The sequence below is a fragment of the Stegodyphus dumicola genome, chromosome 1 (assembly GCF_044657685.1).
Source record: "Stegodyphus dumicola isolate Sdum_Otavi_A_Nest chromosome 1, ASM4465768v1".
NCBI classification, from domain to species: Eukaryota; Metazoa; Arthropoda; class Arachnida; order Araneae; family Eresidae; genus Stegodyphus; species Stegodyphus dumicola.
The window spans coordinates 201,777,702-201,801,826 of record NC_140768.1 but is presented as its reverse complement, the minus strand read 5'-3'; the positions used below and the strand labels follow the sequence as shown (position 1 = coordinate 201,801,826).

The window sequence follows — 24,125 nt, the reverse complement described above, 5'->3', positions numbered from 1 at the left end:
TCAATAACAAACTGCCCACAAATATGGTCTTTCTTCGTGTTGTTAATACACTTTAGGATCGCCCTTGAGGTTCCGAAAATCTCCACAAGAAAATCTGGATACCCAACCAACACTCTTCTTTTATAAAAATTAGTGTCATTTTAAAGTGGAACTTTGCCGTCTTTCATAAAGGAAGATTTAAATGGTCTTTATAGACATAACACTTCCAATTATTATATCTGACTCTATTTGCAGACATCTAATTCTATCTATTTATTTTTTCATCTCACTTAATTTATACCCTATAGCTATTTGCTACGGAGAGGAGGTGGAATACTTAGGGAAACTTCAGTATGCCATATGCTTTTATTTAAAATTGAAAATTTAAAAAAAATAAAAAGGAATATGCTCTTAAATTTTTTAATACTTTGAGAAAAGTGTTATTGCTTTCAGTATATGAAATTCATTGTATCCTAAAACATAAATAATTGCCGTTTCACTTTCGGGGAATATTTGTTTGCAAGCCTTATAAACGAGCAGTATAATGAAAATGCACAGTTCCATATTAAATAATTAACGGCTTTCTTTATTAAGTAAAATTCATTACGTAAATGTATTACAAAACTTTTGCCAGTAAATCCTTCTTCAAAACATTAAGTAGCACTCCGAAGTTTTCAAACAATTTTTTATTGATTAAACTTAAAAGCACGGTTAATAGATAAGTTAATAATAGTAAAAAACCTGAGAATCATCTACCTGTCTTTATATATCATCATGAAGAAGAAGCAAATAATTAAGTGATTCTGTCTGTACAAAATAATAAGCTTAAAAACTCAACTTGTCTCCTTTGCAAAGGAAAAATGAAAATGATAAAACTATGGTAGTGAAAGTAAACGAATTATTGCTAACCACTTGGCAGATTTACGTACATTTCAAATATTATTTGTCAGCGTTAACAAAGTGTTTTCCCACTTTTCGCTGGCAATAAGATTGTTAATAAAATACTTGCCATTTGCAATAATAAAATCCTGAGCTTCGTCAACATTACTAAAGAAGGCTTCAATAACAAACTGCCCACAAATATGGTCTTTCTTCGTGTTGTTAATACACTTTAGGATCGCCCTTGAGGTTCTTCGCCTTGGTATTTGAATTCCTGAAGAAAATTCGACTATATTTTTGTGTTTACGTGGGGAAAAATCGAAGCCATATTTTACACAGACGGCTGTATTGACAGGAACCAGAAGGGAAGATCATCTTTCTGCAGTTTTAAATATAGAATCTAGAACCCGAATTATATTTTAGACAGTTATTCCTTAAGATATTTACTGCTAGTAATTTATTTAACTAATTATTACAAATCGGACTGGTGCTTAAGCGGACAGATGTCAGCACTGAGAGATTTTTAAGAGTTATATTTACATTAGTACTTTGTAGGTAAAAAACAGCGAAAATACCTTCTCAGCCAGTCAGTTCCCCAGCAGTTAAACCCGTGTCGAACTACCAGTGGTTTGCAGCTTGAACTCTTCAACCACTGCCTGGCCTGCCAGCAGGATATTTAATTTGACTGAATCATATAACAGTCGTTGGATTAGGTTATTTGATTGATAGATTAAATTATTTGTTTGGTGGGTAGAGGTTTGATTGGATTATTTTTGTAAGGTTAGCACAGCAAGAATGTTTAATTATAAGCAGCCTAAGTGAAGGAGTTTATAAAGGAAAATAAACCTTTTCAAATATTTTTTTTTCGTTACACACGAAGAAAAGAAGAAATACTCCTCTCAGACAATCATTTCAACACATTCAATAAATGTAGAGGTGAACTACAATAGCCTTGCGGCTTTAACACTCGGCTACTGGTCCTATCTCTGTGCAGTGCTATTCTAAATCTACACGACAGTTTTCCTTTATTTTCTATTTTTTACTCTTTTTCTATATAAAAGTAGTTTCAGCTTTTCATATAGCCTCTTTCAAGATTCTTCTCGTGATCTGTTCTGAATAGAAGAACTATTTTAAGGAGTATATTTTATCCGTAGGCTATATAACATGTTTTGCTTAGGTAATACTTAGGAAAACGCTTCAATAATCGTGCGTACTTCAGTTGAAAGTTCTTATATTAATTCCAAATTACATTTGTAAATATTTTTCAGTATAAGAACACTGAAACCAAACATAAGGATTATGCGCGTAAGAATTTCAAAGACACATTTCAAATGCATTCGTTCAACAAAATTAAAATTAGAAAGTATAAAATGTAATATAAATTAAGCAGAACGTTATAAATGCTCTTTCGAAACAATAAACACACCACATCAATATTTAGTTAGAGTCAATTCTCGACTAACTGGGGAGGCAGATATACCGGCTGTTCTTTAAAGGAAAAGATTGTTTATTACGGAAGAAGGAAAAATTGTTATCTTAACTATTGAAGAAAAACAAAACTGTCTGTGAGAATCTACTTATCTAAGCAGATTTGGCCAAACAGACTGTGACATTTGTACTGATCACAGCAGGGGGAACTCGATTCACTATCGTTTGGGTGGCGAGCCCATATGGAATTTTGGGTTTGCTCGACCAACAATGCATGACATACTGAAATAGAGATAAGACCTTTCTAAAAACAATATATCTAACAATATATTTCTAAAAATATTATAATAAAAACAATAATATAATCAAATATATCAATGAAAATATTGAATATCTGTGGAGACTTTGTTCCTAAAACGAGTTTTGTGATTTAATTCTGTCCTGATTCAGCTAATTTTTTAATATAAGATTCTTAAGTGAAGTAATTTTGTATGAGGATTGCTATTTATATTTTCAAGCTTCGTATTCTAAATTGGGCCCACCAGCGGCCGAGTGGTAAAGTCGCTGAACACTGGTAGTTCGGTCCGAGGTTCGAATCCCGCGAACGGGCTGGCTGCATGAGTGTTTTCGTGGTTTTCCTCATGTGTAACGTGTATACGAGCCAGTTTCCCTTAGAAAGTCCTCCACGAAGGCACCCCTCCTCTTAGGCAGATAGCCCTCGAGGCTTTGCCGTAATTAAATAACCTAACCTAACCTAACCGTATTCTAAATTATGAAATAATTAAACTGGAAAATTTGTAATAATTTTATTTGAATAGCTTTCTTATATAAACCAACTAATCTTAAAATCGTAATTGTATCTATCAGTTTGTACCAGCGCGTTTTATATTTAATTATATTATCTAATTGCTTTCCATTCACATTTAATTTAGTGCATTCAAATTGTTTGGTTTTTTAAATGAAAATTTATATCATCTTGACGCGATACATATTTTAAATTACCGAGGAATAATTCAACTGCGAAAAATGAATTCGTATTTCTGAATAAATCTGCATCTTACTTTGGTAGATAAACTTTAACAACTGATTTATATTCTTAAAGTTAATTTGCGTTTTTGAATTTACTATTTAACTTACATCTGTGTTTGTATTCGAATATATTGAATTTTTAATATTATAATTGTTTTGAATTTAATTGTACTGCATTTTAGTTTACATTTGTACATTTGCTTTGAACTTACATTCAGTATATGAAATTATAGAGCAGCTTAATTATAAACTTCAAACTTATATATTTACGCTTTGTTCAATTTGTTCAAATAATTGTACTTATTGTGGATACTTTGGAATACCGCGTTGAAAACGTGTGGAGTATTCGCGTTACGGGCATTTGCTTGTAAGGTTTTTACATTTTGGTCACGTATTATTTAGTATATGGAAAATTACATTTAGTATATGGTATTTAAATATTCTAATTCAAAACTTGCAATATTATAACATCTTGATTTGGTAAATTCTGATATAATAAAAAATTGTTATCTTGAGTAGTTTAATGTATTTGAAACACTTTCATTCGTAACTGTATTTAAGTGTGACATATTTAAACTGCATTATGTACTCAAATTATGTGTGTATTTATATTAATTGTAGTACTTTCAAACTCAAAAATTTTAATGTACTGTATTTAAATTTTCAAGTTTTATATTTGTAAGCTTGTTACTTCACGACTTGTTATTTAACATGTGAAGTCTTGGGAATTAACATGTGAAGTCTTGGAAAATAAATTGTAAAATTCTGATATACTGCTTTTTTCAAAAGTATTCCATAATTGTATTTATTAACAGTTTTGCACTAAAATCGAATTTCTCTTTAAATATATTAATGGTATTATATTTTAGAATTATTTGTTAAGTTTTAATCAGATCCGATTGGTTTATATTTTCGAGTTAACTGCATACTATTTTGGATTTTAGTTGTTAATATTTGAAATTTTTAAAATAGTGTAACTGCGGAAACTAAGTTGTATTCATGAGTAATTTTAATCAAAAGGAGAAATTACAAACATTTTACAAAAGTGAATGCTGAAGGTTTCTTAATCTAATATATAGGATTGTGTTGCATCTCAAGTTAAATTTAAATTTCATAACTTGTATTTTAATTCGCTGTTTAATATTCGTGCTTTTAAAACCAGAGTGCCTTATAAGGAACAATATGTTTAATGATAATGTAGCAGAATTAAGCTCAGTAACTTTATCATGTAGTACATTGTCTCAAGAATGCCTATGGCTTATCTTCAGAAGTTTTGGTTCATCATAATTTCCTCCATCACCTTTGTAAATACCCACCATTTTTATTTAATTTTCTTTCGACTTTTGCTGTCTAATGGATTCAATTTCAGACTATTTTAGAAAATGAATTCACTAGTGTTTCATCAAATAAAGAATCCCCCAAAAAGCTTAGCCTCAATTATCAGGAAATTATAAAAAATAAAATCAAATCTGAAAAACTTTCAGATTTTATATTACGCCCAAAATTGTTTATTTTCATTTAAAGACACATATACGTTTCTAGAGTATTAGGGCTAAAAATATTTAAAAACAGCGTATCTTTAAAATTTCCGATAGACAGTCCAACGCGCTGGAGACAAAACGGTTTTATTTTTGGCCACTGCTCCCTTTGAAATGAGTCTTTTAATCAAATATTTATTAAAGTTTTACAAAATGTGAAATGGGCAATGAAACAAATTCCGAATCAGGCTTCCATATGAACATGTTCAAGTGGACTATCTTATTCAAAATTTGATGACTCTAGGTACCGTTTTTTTTCTCATAATGCGAGAAACGTATATATATTCATACCGATTCTTTATTATTTAATTTTCTTAAAAATAATGCAAAACGATAAAATTTGTTGGCAGCAATCTGACAAGTGATACGTCGCAATTATGTGATTCAACGCAAAATGCCGTTTCAAGACTAACAGCCCTTCTGAAATAACGCTTGTTTGGGCTAAGAGAAATGTAAAATTATCTGTTATATAAGACCCGGAGAAGAAAGAAATATATGTTTTAAAATAAATGTAGACAGGTTAAACATTAGCAGCATTTATTAGGAGAAAATGTTTGATGAACCCTCTCAAAAAAAAAGGCTAAATGAAACTAAAGACTTAAAAATAACTCATTTTCACATTATTAAGTACCAGAAAACTTCCATTCCGCCGGTATTTGTATTCCCACCGAACTACTTCTGTTTATCGTAGCGTCGTCGGAAGGATTGTCTTTCAGGAATTTCAGTGCAACTGGCTGATTTGGATGGTATAAAACGAATTACTGCTTTTGTCATTTTTATTGTACCTCATTGCACATTCAAAGCACTGCAACTTATTACAGAGTATCTACAAGTATCTTCTTATTACAAAGTATCCACAACGCGTTATGTCCTAAAATATCTTCATTTTGTATCGCTCTAAGGGTAAAGGGAGGAAAAGGATAAAGTACTAAGGGTAAAGGGGGCCCTCTGGGAGGCCTTCCATCTAAGGACAACGTCAACTCAGAGAAAAATTCAGAACCTGGCCGACCGGATGTTTGTAGTTAAACCGGGGTAACTGCTGTTTTTTCGAAGTACCGTAGACGTCTTGCATGGTGATGCTGCGTACAAATCGCTGATGTATGTTACACACAATAAAAATAATTTGCCTAGAAGGCGACGTTTCTAAAGCCGATGCAATGAATGCTCTCTGAGTGCTAGTGTGCCACTGGGTGTTAAAAATATCTAAATGGGAATTCCGAGCAAGGATTATATTACATGATCCCAGACATCGTGAAATAACCTGTGGTTGTGTCTTCAAGTGTCATCGTATGTCATGAAGAAATTGGTTTGACGTGGGGAATTAATTGAACAGTGCATTCTTGTAAGACCTAGGTATGCAAAGGTGATGAGACATGGGCAGTGCACGTTGCTTTTTAAACAGTTATTATAAAGGAGAAGCGAAACAGTTTTCAAAATATTAAACATTAAGTGTGGATTGTTTTGTAGATATTGTAACATGGCCATTTCGACAGGGATATCGCATTCTGGCGTTATTAAACGCTTCAAAGATGGTATTGTAAGGATCTTAAGTTTTACTAACGTTTATTTTATTTTAAATCTTTACTATCACTTCTTATTTTCTACTTCCGGCCAGAATTATAAGCGTTAACGTATTTATGCAAAGTTTGTCTGGCGAACGCCAAGTATTTAAGTTGTGGCTTTTTGCCAAGCGAGAGAGAGGAAGCAGTTAGTCGAAGCAGGCCGCTTACCTTAGAAGTTTACTCAGTTGCTGGTTGCCTTCCAGGCCAGAGGTTTAATCCTCTTGATAATTTTTAAACGTATTGTAGTGTTCACAGTTTTCTGTACTACATACGGCTTCCTGTTAATATAAGGCCAATCTTCCACGTTTATTATTTTAAAGTTAAATTAGAGTTTAGTTTTATTTTTATATTTTTACGTTTAGACCACAAGTAGTGGGTCTTTGTATTCCGAAGTACGGAAGTTATTGTAAATAGAGAAAAATAAAAGGTTTTGTATACCCTTCTTGTGTATCCTGTCTACTTCCCACAATTATTGAACATAGCTTTAGTAAGCTCCCTGTTCCGAGTCAGGTCCTTGCATGTTCCCAAAGAAAGTAAGACGGGACATTGAACCTGATAGTATGGCCTATGAATAATAAGTGCCCTATCATGAATAATAAGTGCCGATTAGGCTACTTGCATTTTCCTTAATCTTACCTTACATTACGTTACATAACACTGCACTTACATTACATTTAAGTTAGGCAGATGATAAAACAGTACCGAATACGATACATTACATTGCATCAGGATAAAGTGCGGTATACAATACACTGTGATTAGTGTGCAGGTTTACAGTTTGACATATGCAGTTTACATTACATTTAAATTATGCAAATGAGGAAACAATACAGTAAAGAATAAATTTCATTCCTTGAGTATACTGTACGGTATAAGATACATTAATATCAGTGAATACAGATTTAATATGCAGTGCCTGAGATTATTTAAAATGCTAGTATAGTTGAAGAAATGACATGAGCATATACAAGAAAGAGCAATATCGAGGTAGCTTACTTTTTAAAAAAAAACATTTTATGTATTTTTTTAAATATATAATTTATACATTTTTTCCCAGTGGTTCTTTTTCAGTCTCTCATTATCTGACACTTTTTATTTTTCTCTCTGATGCACTTTTTTTAAAGTCAGATACCTTTGTTAATTTGAAAGCATTTACAATACAAATTTTAGAGTAACGTACATTTACTACATGGGTATACACAGATAGAACACATACTGTTCAAATTAGAAAACAAAGTAGGATACTGGATACTTTTGCAGATTAGAATACGGACTAAAATAGCTTCGAATTTTACACATACTTTACGCAGATTAAATGCTAAGTTGATGATATTCTATTTTTTATTTCAATGCAAATTTGTAGCATCTTGATGAGTTTTGTGTGTACTGCTGTGTGCCTCATGAGATTAAGTGTCCATACCTTCCAGTAACGCTCTGAGGGTCTTTTTAGGTGGTGGCATCTAGTTAACGGGCAATCGAAGACGTAGTGGTCGGGTGAACCCCAATCGCCCACATTCACATAATTCGCTGTCCACAAATCCAAATCGATATGAGTAGGTCTGTAATTGACCATGCCCTGAAAGAAATGTCGTGATGGCAGATGAAAACGAGAAGGTTGTACCTGATACCCTAGGGTTGAAACCATGAGTCCGTAGTCCAGTGCTGTAAGTATCCCATCTCGTTTGCCATTGTGTTATTAAACATTCATATGATACCTTTTTGAGGTAGGAACATTGGAGTGGTAGTGGTGCTCCGGGCCTGTGTGTTAAAACGGTGAGTTAGATTAACTGCTGTCTTTATTGCCGTAAGCCGCTTGGAAAACGGAGTTATTTTTGTCAAGTCGTCTTCGCCGTATGTGTTTACATTCGTCTCTTTCCATGATACAAAGGCCGCAGGCCTGTTCCCGCTTTTGTGCGCGAGAAATCCGTAAAAATTGTAATACTGCTTGGTACTGGCAATGGCGAGACGTTGGCGTTGCATTGTACATCGTGTCTGAAGGTATGGCATGGGATCTCGAAGGTTTTAGCCTCAAACTCGGCTTACCGGAGGTTGGCATTCCACAACTGGCTATCTTGTCTGAGTCATAGAATGCTAGTGAGGGTAACCTCTCTCTCTGCAGTCAGGTTGAATGGCGGGATGTCGGTCAGAGCTTGTAAGGCCGCTGTTAATGTAGTGCGATACCCTTTACTTATCCACAGGAGGTATTGCCTTTGGATAGATGATATAATTCTACTTTGATGGGTATTGAGTTTCTTGGCCCATATGCCCGAACCGCATATGATAATCCCCTTTCGTGACTCTAAGATACCACCTTTTCAGCACTGAGCAGGAAACGCCCTCTCGTTATGTGATTATTTTGGACTTTATAACATCACATGGCCTGATGATAGTTAATTCAGCTGACAGTCCCCCAACATTCTGGACCACACGGGCAGAAGGCTGGCCAGATATTACACTAGCAACTACTCCCATTTACCCAAGAACAAACAATTGGAATGTGTGGAGTGATTGCCCATCATTAAGTGACCATCCTTTTATTAGATTCGACATTGACTTAGAACACCAATACGCAGTTAAAAATAGATGGAAAACAAAATATATAAATTCCCAGAAATTTGGCAGCTCTTTAGCGCCCCATGTTTCTCATTTAGTAGCAGCCTTTGAAAATGCAGGTGATAAGAAAGAGCTCCTTACGGCATACAATATGATAATAGACACATTGCAGACGGTCTGTGATAAAGTACTTAAACGGCGAAGTCACTCTATTTCAAATAAAACTTCATGGTGGAATTCCATGTTAGCGGCCGAACGGAGTCGAGTTCGGCCCTTAAACGCCTTTTTCAAGGTTGCCGCGATCCAAATAAAAGAGAGGCATTTGGAATGATATACAGAAAAAACCGCGCAGTCTACAAACGGAAGATTTCAAAGGCTAAACTGGAATGTTGGCAGAAATATTGTACGAACGCAACAGAAAAATTTGGTAGACTATTCAAAGTTTCTCATGATAAGGTCTTCAAACCTACCAGCATAACTAAGTCAATCTCTCAGAATGCCAACACTAGTTCCCAGATAGTGACACATATACTGGAAACGATTTTCCAGCATGATGATCCCCATAAAGATACTACAGCGCAGAAGGAAATACGAACTAGTATTGAACAATATTATACTTCGTCGATTGCTGATTCTGAGCCTCTTCCAACAAGCAAGGAACTGAATGACGTAATCAAGAAGCTCAATCCAAGTAAAACACCAGGTCCGGATGGGCTTGACAACGGCATTCTCAGAACTATGCATAACACGCATCCGGCAATACTTTTCTCCTATTTACAGGCATGCTGGAGAATTCGCCACTTTCCAGAAGGCACAAAGATAGTAGAAGTTGCCCTCTTCCTAAAGGGAAATAAAGATCCAAACGAGGCTGCTTCTTATAGGCCTATCTGCCTGCTCCCAGCCATAGGAAAAATCCTCGAAAGAACTTCGAAGACTGAATTTTTACATTCATGCTAATAAACTCATAAATACTAGGCAATATGGCTTTATAGCAGGAAAGTCAGTGGATCACGCACTGAACCACCTACGGAACACGGTACTTAGAAACAAGCAGAATAAACTGCATACTGTTGTCATCAGTATAGACATTCAAGGTGCCTTCGATTCGTTGTGGTGGCATGATGTTTTGAAATGTCTCAAAGATATCAATTGTTCCGAAACTTTATTTGATTTAATCTACAGCTACCTGAGTGAAAGGCGAATTCAAGCTACAACGGACGGAGGCTTGCACATACAAAAGGTGACGAAAGGCTGCCCGCAAGTCTCCTGCCTAGGTCCACTTCTGTGGAACCTGGTAGCAGACACCACTCTCAAACTGTTTGATGATGATGAAACATCAGAAATAATAGCGTATGCTGACGACTTCTTGCTAATCACAAACGGTCACAGCCGTAACAGTTACGAGGTAAATTCCCCAAAAGCGTTGGTCCAGTGAACATAAGCTCACAATTTCAAGAGCAAACAGCAAAGGAATGCTAATTAGCCCAGGAAAAAGGCACGAGCGTACCCCGTGCGTAAACCTTCATGGCAGAAACATACAATTCGTGAGACATTTCCGCTACTTGGGTGTGATTATAGACGACAGATTCTCCTGACTCCCTCACATCAAGGCTCTTAAAGAAAGGCTACATAAATTGTCTAATACAATGCGGAGAACAACTGCTGCTAACTGGGGTGTCTCCTCACAGATGCTCAAAATATGATATGTCACAGTCGCTGAGCGCATAGCTCTTCATAGCGTTTCCATATGGGGCGTCAATGTCACGATTAACATGCAACATGCATTGAACTCCGCGCAAAGACCATTTCTTCTGGGCCTCTGCAAAGGATTCCGTACCTCTCCTACAACTGCATTAAATGTATTGGTGGGCTTCCGCCCCTGCACTTGACAGTACAGAGCGAAAGTGTTGTGGTGAAAGTGATCAGACTAAAACAAGACGTTTCTATTTGGAGTAAGACTTATGTATCCTCGGAATACGAGAATCACATTTCCCACTCTCCTTGCCACCCTGCAGACTTCGATATAGAAGCAAACTGTAACCTCCAAGTGCAATACAATCCTTAGCCGTATATTCTGATGGCTCCAAGGGAGAACTCGGGACTGGCAGTGCCTGGTGTGCAATGGAGGGTGACCACATAATCCATTCCTGGGCGAAGAAGCTTCATCCCAGTAACTCAGTGTTTCAGGCAGAACTTACAGCCCTAAAGGCAGCTCTGGACTTTACTGCTAACAATGGCAGGTATAAAGTAATTTACGCAGACTCAATGTCTAGCTTGCACGCCATCCAGGGCGGCCGCAATAGACATCCCATTGTCAGAGACATACAAAAACTATTAATTTCGATTCCTGCAAGTCTGAGGCCCCAGCTACAATGGGTTCCGGCCCATACGGGGATTAAAGGAAATGAAGCAGCGTATATGATTGCGAAAGGCGCAGCCAATGAACCCCACGTGAATAGCATTGGTGTGCCCCTTCCGCACTCGTATCTGAAAACTACTCTCAAATGTGAACTAATGAAGCAGTGGCAAAACTACTGGAAGACAAGCACCACAGGCAGAAGACTGTATGATTTCCAACCAAAAGTTAACCACAATTTAAATAGCAGTTCTTCGCACCTCACGCAGTATCTGACAGGGCATGGCCCATATATGTCCTATCTTCACAGATTTCACCTGAGAGACAGTGACCAATGTATTTGTGGCAGTACTGGTGACCCAGATCACTATCTGTTTGACTTCTCGCACAAAGGGAATTCACATTTATAAAAAGACCAACTGCAATCAATATGCCAGCGTGGTTCAAGAGCACAATTAAGAATAAATATGCGCTCAGACGCATTAGAGACTGCACTACCATTGCTTTTAGCATTGCTGACAACCTGGAGTGACTTCTTTAATTGGACACCGTGCCGTCAACAGCCTGCTCTGTACATATATTAATTTACTTAATGTCTTGTGCTTTTTTTTTGTTTGTTTTTGCTGTTTGTAGTTATATTTAATATTATGATTAATCCAGAATTCATTTAATGTATTACGCAATTTGTAGTGTATTTGGTCATCTTTACATCTGTACCTGATTTTTATAGCACATCCTTAATATAACTGTATGCCTAACATGTACGATAATAGTGAAAAGTGTTCCGCTTAGTCTCAGAAGTCCCCACCATGCACCTTCTTCCGATGTTCTGGTCCTTACTTCAATGCTCCTCGTTGTTTCGTGGCCAATCCTCGAAGGACACAGTGCTAAGCTCTTTATTTATATTTATTCATGTATTTTTTTAATTCCATCGATGGGATCCAACAGGCTGAAAAGCACCTAACCCAGTGGGCCAGCTGTTTCGTCAGTGGTGAAAAGAAGAAAAGTATCTGTGTCCGATTTTTAATATATTTCAGGTGTGGGATCGTTATTGAAGACGTCTAGCGCTAATTGCGCGATAGACTCCAGTTTTGATCAGCCATTTACGACTAACAGAAAATCGTCCGCGTATGCGATGCTGCAATTTAGGAAGAGCTATTGAGCTTTTTAGGATGGTGTTTGCCAAGATTGTCCAGAGAACAGGACCCAAACAGGATCCTTGTGGGCATCCCTGCTGGATCTTATGTTCGATGATTTCGAAGCAAAAAGTTGCTTGCACAGTGTTGATCTTGCAGACAACTTCTTATTAGATCTACAAGGTCGCCCGGGCACCCCATAGTGACCACAGCATCTATGACGTCTGGCCACCATAACAGTACGAAACGACTTTCTTCATTAAGACTTCCGAAATTTATTGCATTCCGACCTAATATTTCAAAGGTTTAATTTTGTCATCCTTTTCTTTTTCAGTTTTATGTATTGAGAGCTAAATTATTTACTTTTCGCATTTTAAATCAAATAGCTCATCGGCTTGCTAAATTTTCAAAACTGCATTTTTAAATTTGGAAAGTTCCCAATGACGCTCTTACGCCAAATCTCATAAATGTTTACAAAATTATTAACTTCATATTTATACAAAAATAACAGTTAAAGTATTTCTTGATCAGTAGATTTACAGATACTTTTTTTTGGCATATTGAGAAGTAGGAAAACCTTCCATATAAGGGATAGACAGATAGATATACTGCTCTCCATATAAAATGCAGCATTATGACGGAAGCATCTAAATAGCATGAAACTTACATCATGTGTATACCTCTATGGAATATGTATATGATTTTGATGCCATTTTAAAATATGAATTATTTTATCATGAGATTTTGTGTGCGTGAAGCTCCAACATGCTTCATATAAAAACACGAGAATCATTTGAGCACGTTTCTGGATTCGATCGAGACAAATCTTTCCTGGAAATGTATCCTGCGTAACCAAGCAACCGCCATGCGAATATGGAATCGATGGATGCAAGAGGGAACTAATGACGGACAAGAGCAATTGAAACCGCTTCGTCACCTCACCCCACGATTAGACAGGCATATTGCACGCATGGCACTCATGCAGCGAACTGACACATCCAAAACCATATCGCAACGAATGCAGGGAGAGGTACAGGGACAAGTGGACGGAACACCAGAACTTCGTCAGTGACTTTTACAGGTATTGCTCCGCCGCACTACTGTACCCGGTGGGGTTTCGGTTGGCCCGCATCAGATGCGAGCCTAAAAAGGCATTTGCATAGAAATTTTACATTAATACTAGACTTACGTATTGAATATACAATTACAAAGACACAGTATACAATTATTACAAAGAAGTTAACCTATTAACAAAAGTTGGATTATGGCAAATTAATATAACATAATTATTTCGAACATACATCATACAAACTTTCTTTGTACATCGAACATTGTACATTGTACTTCGTACAAACAATATATTTACATTAGTATATCTAATTACATCGAATTACAATAAACATCTTTTTAAGGAACTAATTGGGAAGAAGAAGGAACTAATTGGAAGAATTTTTTTGTGCATCTCATTGTACTACGAATGCAGTCGCAACGAATGCAGTCTGTAACATAATGGTCGGTGTTTGCACGAACAATTTTGACGTCATTTATAGTATAATGGACTGTCCCCTTACTTTAAATCTTTGCGTTTGAAATAGTGCATTGAACGGCGGAGTGGACATCCATATCCTAACATAGTGTTTTCGGACGAATTACGCATCTGCCTGCAATACCACAATGATTGGATTACAGTCTGGAGACTTCGTGGAGAAAGGCCGCTCAATTGTTGTGCTATGCATTGTCATATTGTCCCTGCATCCGTTGTGAGGTCCTACTGAATTTCACTTCCACACCTCCTCAGTACACATTATCAGTATACCAGCCAACAGGGTTTTGAAACCTGTTTTCTTTCCTTAATTTCAGGGCTTGGGTGCGGTCAAATTTTAACAGGACAACGCGCAACCACACCTTGTATGCAATGTTCAGGCTTTCTTCTTAGCTCGCTATATTGGACTGTTACTCTCGCGGAATCGTTCTCCAGATCTATCATCCATCGAACATGTCTGGTTCGATGGATGGATAACGCCTAAGATGGCTGCCTCAATCGAGGGTATATCAGATAAACTTTGGCTATGCGTGGAGTCAGCTTGGGATGCCATTCTCCAACATCACATCCGAAACCTCTTTATGTCACGGTGTGCAGTAGAGGTTATTGACGAACATGAAGTCAACACTCATTACTGATTTTTCTCGTCTTCCTCACTTCAAAGAAGGCTGTATTTCAAACCAGTTAGTACTGATACTATGTGTTATCCCTGAAATAAATTTGGCTTTGATATCTGTTCTTTTTGGTTGGCCAGCAGTGTAGATAAATTGAAGTATGGAGGAAACCTAATATGCACAAATAATAAATAAATATCGTCTTTCATACTATTTTTCCAAGACAATATACTAATTGATGGGTTACATCTTACAGTATCACATACTGTTTCTTCAGTTTAGAAACCTTATATTAAGTCAAAATGAATTAATGATTAAAGTATGTTTTCGTATTGCAATTATCATATTGGAGAATATATATCTCTAGAGAAAATTGTTTAGAGCGGATTTCCTTATGAAAAAATCTTTATTTTCAAATATATTTAGTTTAAAATAAATTATTATGTGAATTATTTTAAAACGTTTAATTTTTAAAGCCATAGTTGTTTTTTATTATTCGCAGCCTCAAAAGCTTGCTAAGAATTATGTTTATCGTCGAATGGTTCTGCACGCTGGGTCGGTATTCCAGAGGTCCGCGGTTCGATTCCCGGCGAAGGCGGTTGCTCATTTTACATCTCTCCGGCTTTCACAAAAAATCCTAATGTCTGTACAAGTGGCGTCCGAACTAAAAGGGTTGTGGATGATGATTCTCCGCACCCAGGATTTAGCAACTAGGTTCCCTAAAACCCTAGTCGCTCTTTAAAAAGGGGAGTATATAAGGTATTTCTCCCGCTTTCCAAGCGTCCTTCGTGGTGTAGTAGTTTTGCACGCTGGGCCGGTATTCCAGAGGTCCGTGGTTTGATTCGCGGCGAAGGCGGTTGCTAATTTTTCATCTCTCTGGCTTCCAAAAATCCTAATGTCTCTACATACTGAATGGAGCGTATAAAATGAAATTCTTTTATTTTATACGCTTATATTATATACTTTTATTTTATACGCTTATATTCCGGCAGTGACAACACATTGCTTTCAAATAGCGGAGTGTGTTAAGCTGAAAGATAAACATTTTACATTTTTACGAATGGCAACACCCTGTCCTACTGAAGATAAATATATTTTATTTCAAACTGTATTGCCACTGCTGGCTTTCAAGTGGTGGTGTATGTTAATAAAAAATTCACTAAATTTGTAAAAAATATAAAATAAATTAAAAAAATTCAAAATTCAAAATTCGGCTTCTAGATAGACATGTTCAGATGGAGGCTACATGTATTCAAAATCTGATGGCCGTAGGTGCAGTCGTTTTTCCACAGTGAGAGGAACATATATATATATATTCCTCATAATTTGACTAATATCTTTAAAAATAATACGTGGCGGTACCATTTGGTAGCAAAAATCTGAAAAGTGATTCCGACAAAAAGGGAGTTTCAAGGCTGATAGTAGCTCTGATGCTAATAAGGTCGAGAACTTTACGAATACAAGTTTAACAAAAACGATAGAAAATTTTTGAAAAAGAAACAAAGAAACATTTTACAAGTTAGAGTAACAATGATCTCAGTAAGATCAATACAAAAACTTCCAAAACTTCTGTGAAAATCTTAAGGAAAACATATATTTCAAAACATCTAAGGTCGAGAACTTTACGAATACAGGTTTAGCAAAAACGGTAGAAAATTTTTGAAAAAGAAACAAAGAAACATTTTACAAATACGAGTAACAATGATATCAGTAAGATCAATACAAAAACTTCCAAAACTTAAGGAAAACATATATTTCAAAACATTATTAGGAATTAAATTACTTTCAATGCATAGTTTCTACCAAAATTATGTACTCCATAAATCTTTCTTAAATTACCGGTAAAATTCGACGAGGAAATACAGAACAAAAATAGCTCGTTTTCACCTCTAATAAATCTATATTAGGTAAAAGAGAGCGAGTTATTCATCGGAGCTGGTTCTAATAAATTACTAATTTGCTTTCCCTCGTTAAATTTTCGTGCAACTTTATCATTTAAATTACTACCGCATGAAGAATATTTAACAAATTGTATTTTGTTTTGTTTTACTGAGAATATATATGAAGTTAAATTTCGCACTTATTGAGTCTACCGTGCTCCAAAACTGTTTCCTTAATTTTTTTAACTCCTCCTTTTTTCTGAACTTTCAGAAAAGAGGTGTATTGTTTTCTATTAACAAATAAAATCCTGTCCTGGTAAAATGTAATAGATTATGTTTATGCTTCGGAAAACTGACGGATGAGAAGAATGGAAATAATTTAGAAGCAGCCTTTGACTAGTGTTACACTCATATGAGAAATAAGACCGTTAACATTTCTTCCATCCACCCTCGCATTAAGGAGATTCCCGGAGTGCTTTCATTAGGCAAACATTATAAGTTTATTAAATTTTTCAAATTTAATTAATCAACAAACTTAGCAATTTAAAAGCAACATGTTGCTACTGGGCACAATAATGTTCCTTTATTTTTCCCGCCCATTACCGGTTTGCAGAGTGCTGCCACTTGAAGAAGCATATGATCTTAAATTTATTTTTCAAATTTAACCATTAATATTGACACACATATTGCACGATTTAAAAAGAAATGAATTTAAAAGTAACAGCGCTTTTTAATAGCTTAAATTTTTGTTTCGTTTTTACCTACGATTAGCATCTATATGTAGCTAAATGAGGTAATGCTTTCGGTCCAAAAATTCGATAATGTGTTTTTATTGAATAACCACGAATTAGTCTCTCCAATTCGTTTTACCATTTTTATAATGATGTTTGTCTGTCTGTTTTTCTATGTGTGATGATTGTTTCGTCCACGATAACTCTTATATCCAAATTCCAAAAATTCCTGTTTTTCGTAATTAAGTTGTCAGCTTTCATCTAAAGAGTTGATTAGATTTTGAGTAAAACTGGACGACCGGAAGGGGTACTTTACCTGAAGCTTCGAACAGATTTTTGTGAAAAAGTATGTTATAATATAAACCAAAACTTCTCAAATTTGATATATGAAATATGTACATACATATACAATGCGTATACAATCAGGATTGAAAACAACATATTAGATTCTGATTATATATGATAAACCGGAAGTGGTAACATAAAATTAGAACTCTTACCTATAGAACCAATATAACAGTTTAATACTACATAATTGTGTCACATAATAAAGCTATTTTCATTATATATTAACTCAATATTTATTTATACCAAGTCGTCTGCAAAATACAATGATTTTTTATAACATTGGTTCATTTGCACGACTTCAAAACTTTTGCAATGCAGGCATGTTGCCAATAATGAGTTTGCTATTTATTCTCTTGCATTATTGATGATAATCAGGAGCAAAGGCATGTAGCGAATTTGAAAGCACATATTGCCTTATATTTTACTGACCCAAGAACGCAAGATAGTAGTTATTCAGTCGTGATTCCAAAACCTACCAAGCAATGTTTACTGATACATAATTATCATGGGGATATATGTGCAGATCAAAATGAATCTAGATTTACTAAACTGAAATTGGCAAAACTAAACTGAAGTTACCACTCACCAGTGTGTTCACGATCACCAGCGTAAGGCATTGTAATACACCAAGGGATATCAGCGATTTTTGCTGTCGATCACTGGTGGGAGGTAAAGCGATTTTTCGTAATGGAGCACTTATTAAACCTCTTGGATGATAAGACATAGCTGTGTATGTAGCATAAATTAAAACCGGAAAGGTAATTTCTAACATCAAAGTAAAAAGTTTTGATTTTGGGGAACAAAAGGTCATATAGAAATTATTTGCGGCAAATATTTAGAAGGAATCTGCGTGGAAAAATCTCTCAGCGAACTGAAAGACTATGAGGGTAATCAAAAATGTGTTCTTAGAAAAATATTAATTCTGACATTAATAATCTTTGTACGTGTTTTCTCACATGTAACGGTAATATGAACCGGTTTCCCTTAGAAAGCTTTCCACGAAAGCATCAATATCCTTAGGCAGATAGCCCTCGAGTAGGGCTTGGTAAAGCTCGTTGATCTGAAGCTCGGTTAAGCTCGAGCTCGAGCTTGATTGTTTTTCGGGCTTTCGAGCATTTGAAGTTGACATACTTACATTATCAAAATACTTATAATGGACTTATAATTAAAATAATATATTTTAGAAGTTTAAAAGAAACTTTTTCTTTACTTATACATTTATTTATGCATTTATATTAATGAAATAATATTTTAAAAACACCAGCGCATGTAGTGATTTATCTGATAGCTTCGACCTCATTTTGGTGCAAAAATTGTTGGCCACGGAAAATGCCCTCTCAGAATCAATCGACGTTGGTTTTACACTGTAAATAGCTTCAAGTAACTGCTTTAAATTTACAGTCAATTCACCATTACTTTTTAACAAAGTAAATTCTTGACTTGATTTTTTAAAGCGGTCATCTTCCGGTAGTTTTCTGGTTGGAGATTCTAGTAGTTGTTCTAACTGAGTTGTTCTCCAAGAGAAGCACCAACTTAGGTAGTTGTTTCTGATTCAATGATTGATTTTTCATTTGATGAACGCTTCATCAAAGCAGCTGCTAGTTCTATAGAAGCTTTAGATGGCGTTTTATTTAAGTTGTTTAGTGAACTCATCAAATCTATGATGTTTTTGTTGATCCTGCTATTGATGTAAAAATCATATTTTCAGAAAGAGAACTACTTATTTCAGATTCTTGTTCAGTTAACTTCTCTCGCATAAAGTTGATAGAAATACATGCTGTTTGTAAAGTGGCTTGTTTTTTACCCATAAAGTTAAGTGCCACTTCAATTGGTTTTAATGCCAAGACTATCGATTTTATTAATTCCAGCTTTAAATTTGTTAAAAGACGTTCAGATCCAAGTTCAATGAGTACATCCTTTGTAACTTCATACAATTTTACAAATGTTTCAAGCATTTTCAGCATTAAATTCCATCTGGTTTTACAATCCAGAGAGAGTTGTTGCTCTATCTGCAATTTTTCTCTGCATTTAGACTTGAACAAATCTGAACGCACAGCAGAATTTTTGAAAAAAATTACAATTTGTCTCACAATATTTATGTTTTCCTTGAACGATTCTTTCCGTAATTCAGTTTCATTAATGCTTAAACCATTATCAACATCATCAAAATCATCAGTCTCTCCTGAACTTTCGTCTACGCTTTCTTCTGTCCCTGATTTTGCTTTATAAAAAGTTTTTGTAACAGCCAAATGTAAGGCATGCGCAAGACATATTAATAAAAAGCAGGTGATCCTTTTCCGAACTTGCTCTGTCTCCAGTAGCGGATACAATTTCGTGCTTAAATGATAGACCAAAAAATTCGAGGTGCTCGAAAATTCTTACCAGTCCAAGATTGATGCTTTTTTGGCAGGCAGTATGCAGATTTATATTCAGGAATCTCCGGTTACCGATGCTGGTCCATTCATCCATGGTAACGGAGAATTTCTTTGATTCAGTAATACAATTTTAATATCATTTTTGATTTTTTGTTTCACAGTTTCCATATAGTTACGAATAAGACCCATAACAGATTTCTTGTTGGCTGGAAGCTTGATACCTCTTAAGGCCAATGATTGTCGAATAAACTCTGACTGAGTGATTTGATGAATTGATAAACCATCTACCGCAGCCATTTTTGCAGCAATCTCTTCAATTGACGTTTTGATTACGAAATTATCGAAAATTTTTGTTTTTTAAGCAGTCTTTTCTGCCTCTGCTCTGTCAACGGCAATGTTACGAACGCTGCTTAGATGATGACGCATTGTTGACGTATTTCCATTTAAAATGCAAAGGTTTTTATTGCATTCATTGCAGCATGCATAATTTTGGTTTTCTTGGCGAAATGACTCTAAACGGTTGATCTTTTGTTTTTCGGCATGATTACTATTCTAAAAATTATAGAAAATAGTATTCTAGAATATGCGTGTATTCATGGCTGTAACTCCAATAATATTAACAATTTTTACCAAACTATTGCTAAAATTTCGACTAAATTTGTGTTGAGATATTAGTAATCGCATTCTTATTGGTTAAAAGGAAGTATAGCTTTCTGTCACGTACGATGCATTAGCTTCAGTCAGGTCCGAAGTATTCCGAAACTTAATCCCATTCTACTTGTTTATGATTTGTTAAACACGATCTGCTTGTATCTCTGTTTGTGTCTCTGCGTGTATTTCTTTGCATATTACTCTGCAATAAATGTTTGTTTCGCGAAACACGCCATTTTCAATGTTCAACAATTTGTAATTTTGTTTTTTTACTGATACTAAGAAAATCATTATTTAATATTACATACACGTTACTACTTAAAATTAAAAGTATATTGTTTCTATTGGTAAAAATTAAAAAATGTTTGCATTTCCTATGTACTGTACTGTATGTACTATAAACGGCAACAAATTCATCTCTTTATCAAAACAAGTTTCACCACTGTTCAGGTAAAAGTACTGGTGAAAGTAAAAGCATTATTTTACTGTATATATTTATAATCATTTTATTGTTTTACTTTATTTATCCATAATACAGTTACAAAAGTTTTAGTTTTTATGTACTTAAAAAGGAACACTTTTATGACACCAATAAAATGTGCTCTAGGATTCTTAAGAAATACGTTGACAAATAAATTAAAAATAAAATGCAGAACGAAAAACATTTTGAATGTGCAGAGCTCGAAAGCCCGTCGGGCTTTGGTTCGAGTATCGAGCACCAAAAATTATCGAGTATCAAGCTCGAGCCTAAGCTCGTTCCAAACTCTACCCTCGAGTAATTTGTTATATTCAAGTAGCCTATTTTAACCGACAACTGCTGTGTTACTTCGAAAAACGAAGAAAGTTATGCGCAATACATTTTGGGCGTTAAAGAGATCTTAATTTTTCCTAGTTTTTTTGTAAGTAAGAGGTAATATCTTTTATTCACCTGTTAGATCACAGCAACTCAATAAACTGAGCGATTTAAAGGCAGTAAATGCAATTAAAAATTTAATTGTGATATTTCAATAACATACTCGTATCTAACTGCATTATAGCTTTTAATGTATATCATATCCAATTGAACGCATCCAGCATTGACTTAAATTATAAGACATTTTTAACACAATGCGTTGACGCTATAAAATCGCTTAATTTTTAATAATAAGTAATTCATAATGCGATTAATTAGTATAATCTCGAATTCGTCTAAATACAATTTTGATAAAGATTTGCAGTACTACTGTAATTTACAAATAATCTCTTTGATGCCATAAAATAATTACCTTTGTAACAAATCATTCGATAACGTAACCTCTCCATGAAAAATAAGAAAGCTTCTCCAGGAGCGGGGAACAAAGACACCAAATAGTAGACTCTGGCATTTTAAGTGTTTATTATTATTTTCTTACCCATTAACTCCTGTCTGCGATTAATGCATGTTGTTGCCGATCGACATTCATAAGATCTTTAATTTATTTCCATTGTCATAAATGAACTATGTTCAATCTGAATCACGATAGCAACTTAAAATTTCATTTTTCGTTAATTTCTTAACAACAAATTTACATTGCATCAAACAAGTGTTATTTTATACTACAGTGCCATAATCCGAGGGTGGAATTATCTCCAGTACGCAAGACTGTGTATGGGAAATTCTTAAAGATATGCTCTTTTTAAGCTACTTTGTGATGTTGTTGTTGAATTGGATTTTATGGTTTAAGTGCGAAGAACAGGAATTTAATAAATAAAGATAACACACAAAACGTTAAAAAAACGCCCTTTTGAGTGTAATATAAAATCTGAAGGCTTTCAGATTTCCCCCCTCCCCTTCTTTCTTTTTTTTGCGGATATCTCTAATATTTATCTATGAACACGTTCGAATGCTGTTCGCTACAAACTTTCGCTTCCGAGCGAGCGAAGATTCTCACCAAACCTGTACGGCTGCACTTTGCACCCCCCTTCCACTTTGCGAAAAGAGGACAAAAACTACACTACAAAGAATAATGCCGCAACGAAAAACAGAAAGGAAAGAGATCGTTATTAATTCCGCATCTTTCTTCCTCAGGATGTGTCGCACAGTATCTTCTTCAGGTCAAAACTCATTGTTGTCCGGAGCCGCGTAACTTTTCATGTGTTGAGCGTTGGGAATCGCTTTTGCTATGTTACTATGATTTCCTGCTACATTTTCTGAAATATATCTTGCTTTGTACTGATGCACTATGATGGGATGTTGGAAAAACACAGTACTTCATTGAAAAATATAAAAGTAATTGCTGAGGAGCTTGTATGCCAAAATCATGGTAAGCTTCTTTTTATGTTTTCATTGTGTTAATATATGTTCACCATACATTATAATTTTTATATGATATTACGGGTTACAAATTGAAAGAATTTAACAAATATGCATCCAGTATCTTCCAATTCAACAAAGGTAAAACTTCAATTCCCCCCCCCCTCCTGTATACTATTGTCCACATCGAACATAAAATTTAACAGAAACGATAAAATTTTGTAGTAATATTATAAACTTAAAAAATTTTTCTTCTGTTCTTGACCTTTATTCAGACGATGGTCGTGATTTTCAAGAGTACTTTTAATGTCCTAATTTGCTATATTCATGGTCCAAAAAGAATTGCAAAAGTAAACAAAAGCTTTTGAAACGAGTTTATTATTATTATTATTATATTTTTATGTTAAGTCATAATTTTAGATAACAATAACGATTTATATTTTATCAGCTGGTAAAAGAAGGTGGTTTTATTTATTTGACGGTGATATATTCTCTATCATTTTAGACTGCAGTCTAAAAACTTTAAAGTGTAAGTTCGTCATTTTTGTTGTTTGTTTTTTAAGTTTTAGATTTGTTAATTAAAAAAACTAATTTGTGATGAACATTTACAATTATTAATTATTAAACATAATTATTAGAATTATTAAAAGCAGCAATATACATTTAGAAAAATTTTTAACTAATGAAATAAATTTTAAAAGCATTTATTACCATCGAATATTATTAAATGATTAGTAAAAAGTATACTGCTTTTGCACATATAAGAAATTAATTGGCAGAAAGCGAAAAGAATGCTTATACGTTTTAAATGAAATATAGCTCCATGCGAATCGGATATAATTCTGCTTGTTTCATGTTGAAAGTTGCGAAAATTAGCAATTCTTCGGGGTGCGAGAATGATCCAAGTTGATTATAAATTATTTAATTACCGCAAATCGTACTAGGGCTACTGCCTAGGATAGATTTTTCTTAAGGGACTTTCAAAGATAAATTGGTTTGTATTAATTTTATGCAGAGAGAAAAATCAAAAAAACTCCCATGCAGCTAGCCCGTTCGCCAAGATTTGAAGCCCGAGGCTAATAGTGTATAACGATCTTACCACTTTAGACGCTCCAATGCCGTGGTCCAAGCGATAATGGCTTGGTAACATATTATGTGAAGTAAAAAAATGGAATTACGTTAAAAATATTTCTGAAGTAAATTTAAAGCGGCATTTTTATATGTGATCTAATTTTAATTGGCGGAGAGAGA

At 34.8% G+C, this 24,125-nt stretch overlaps 1 protein-coding gene across 2 annotated transcripts in view; it reads left to right on the top strand.

The window, feature by feature from the left end:
- LOC118183250 (uncharacterized) overlaps window positions 1-24,125 on the top strand; it is a 281,528-nt gene that overhangs the window by 126,891 nt on the left and 130,512 nt on the right. Inside the window, exon 1 of one of the 2 annotated variants that reach the window (XM_035352719.2) lies at window positions 22,575-22,884. The exons of the other annotated variant lie outside the window; for it this stretch is intronic. Coding sequence (XP_035208610.1) covers window positions 22,882-22,884 — 3 coding nt within the window. The 5' untranslated portion in view covers window positions 22,575-22,881. Of the gene's footprint in view, window positions 1-22,574; window positions 22,885-24,125 lie in introns of those variants that run through there. 2 annotated transcript variants of the gene reach the window in all.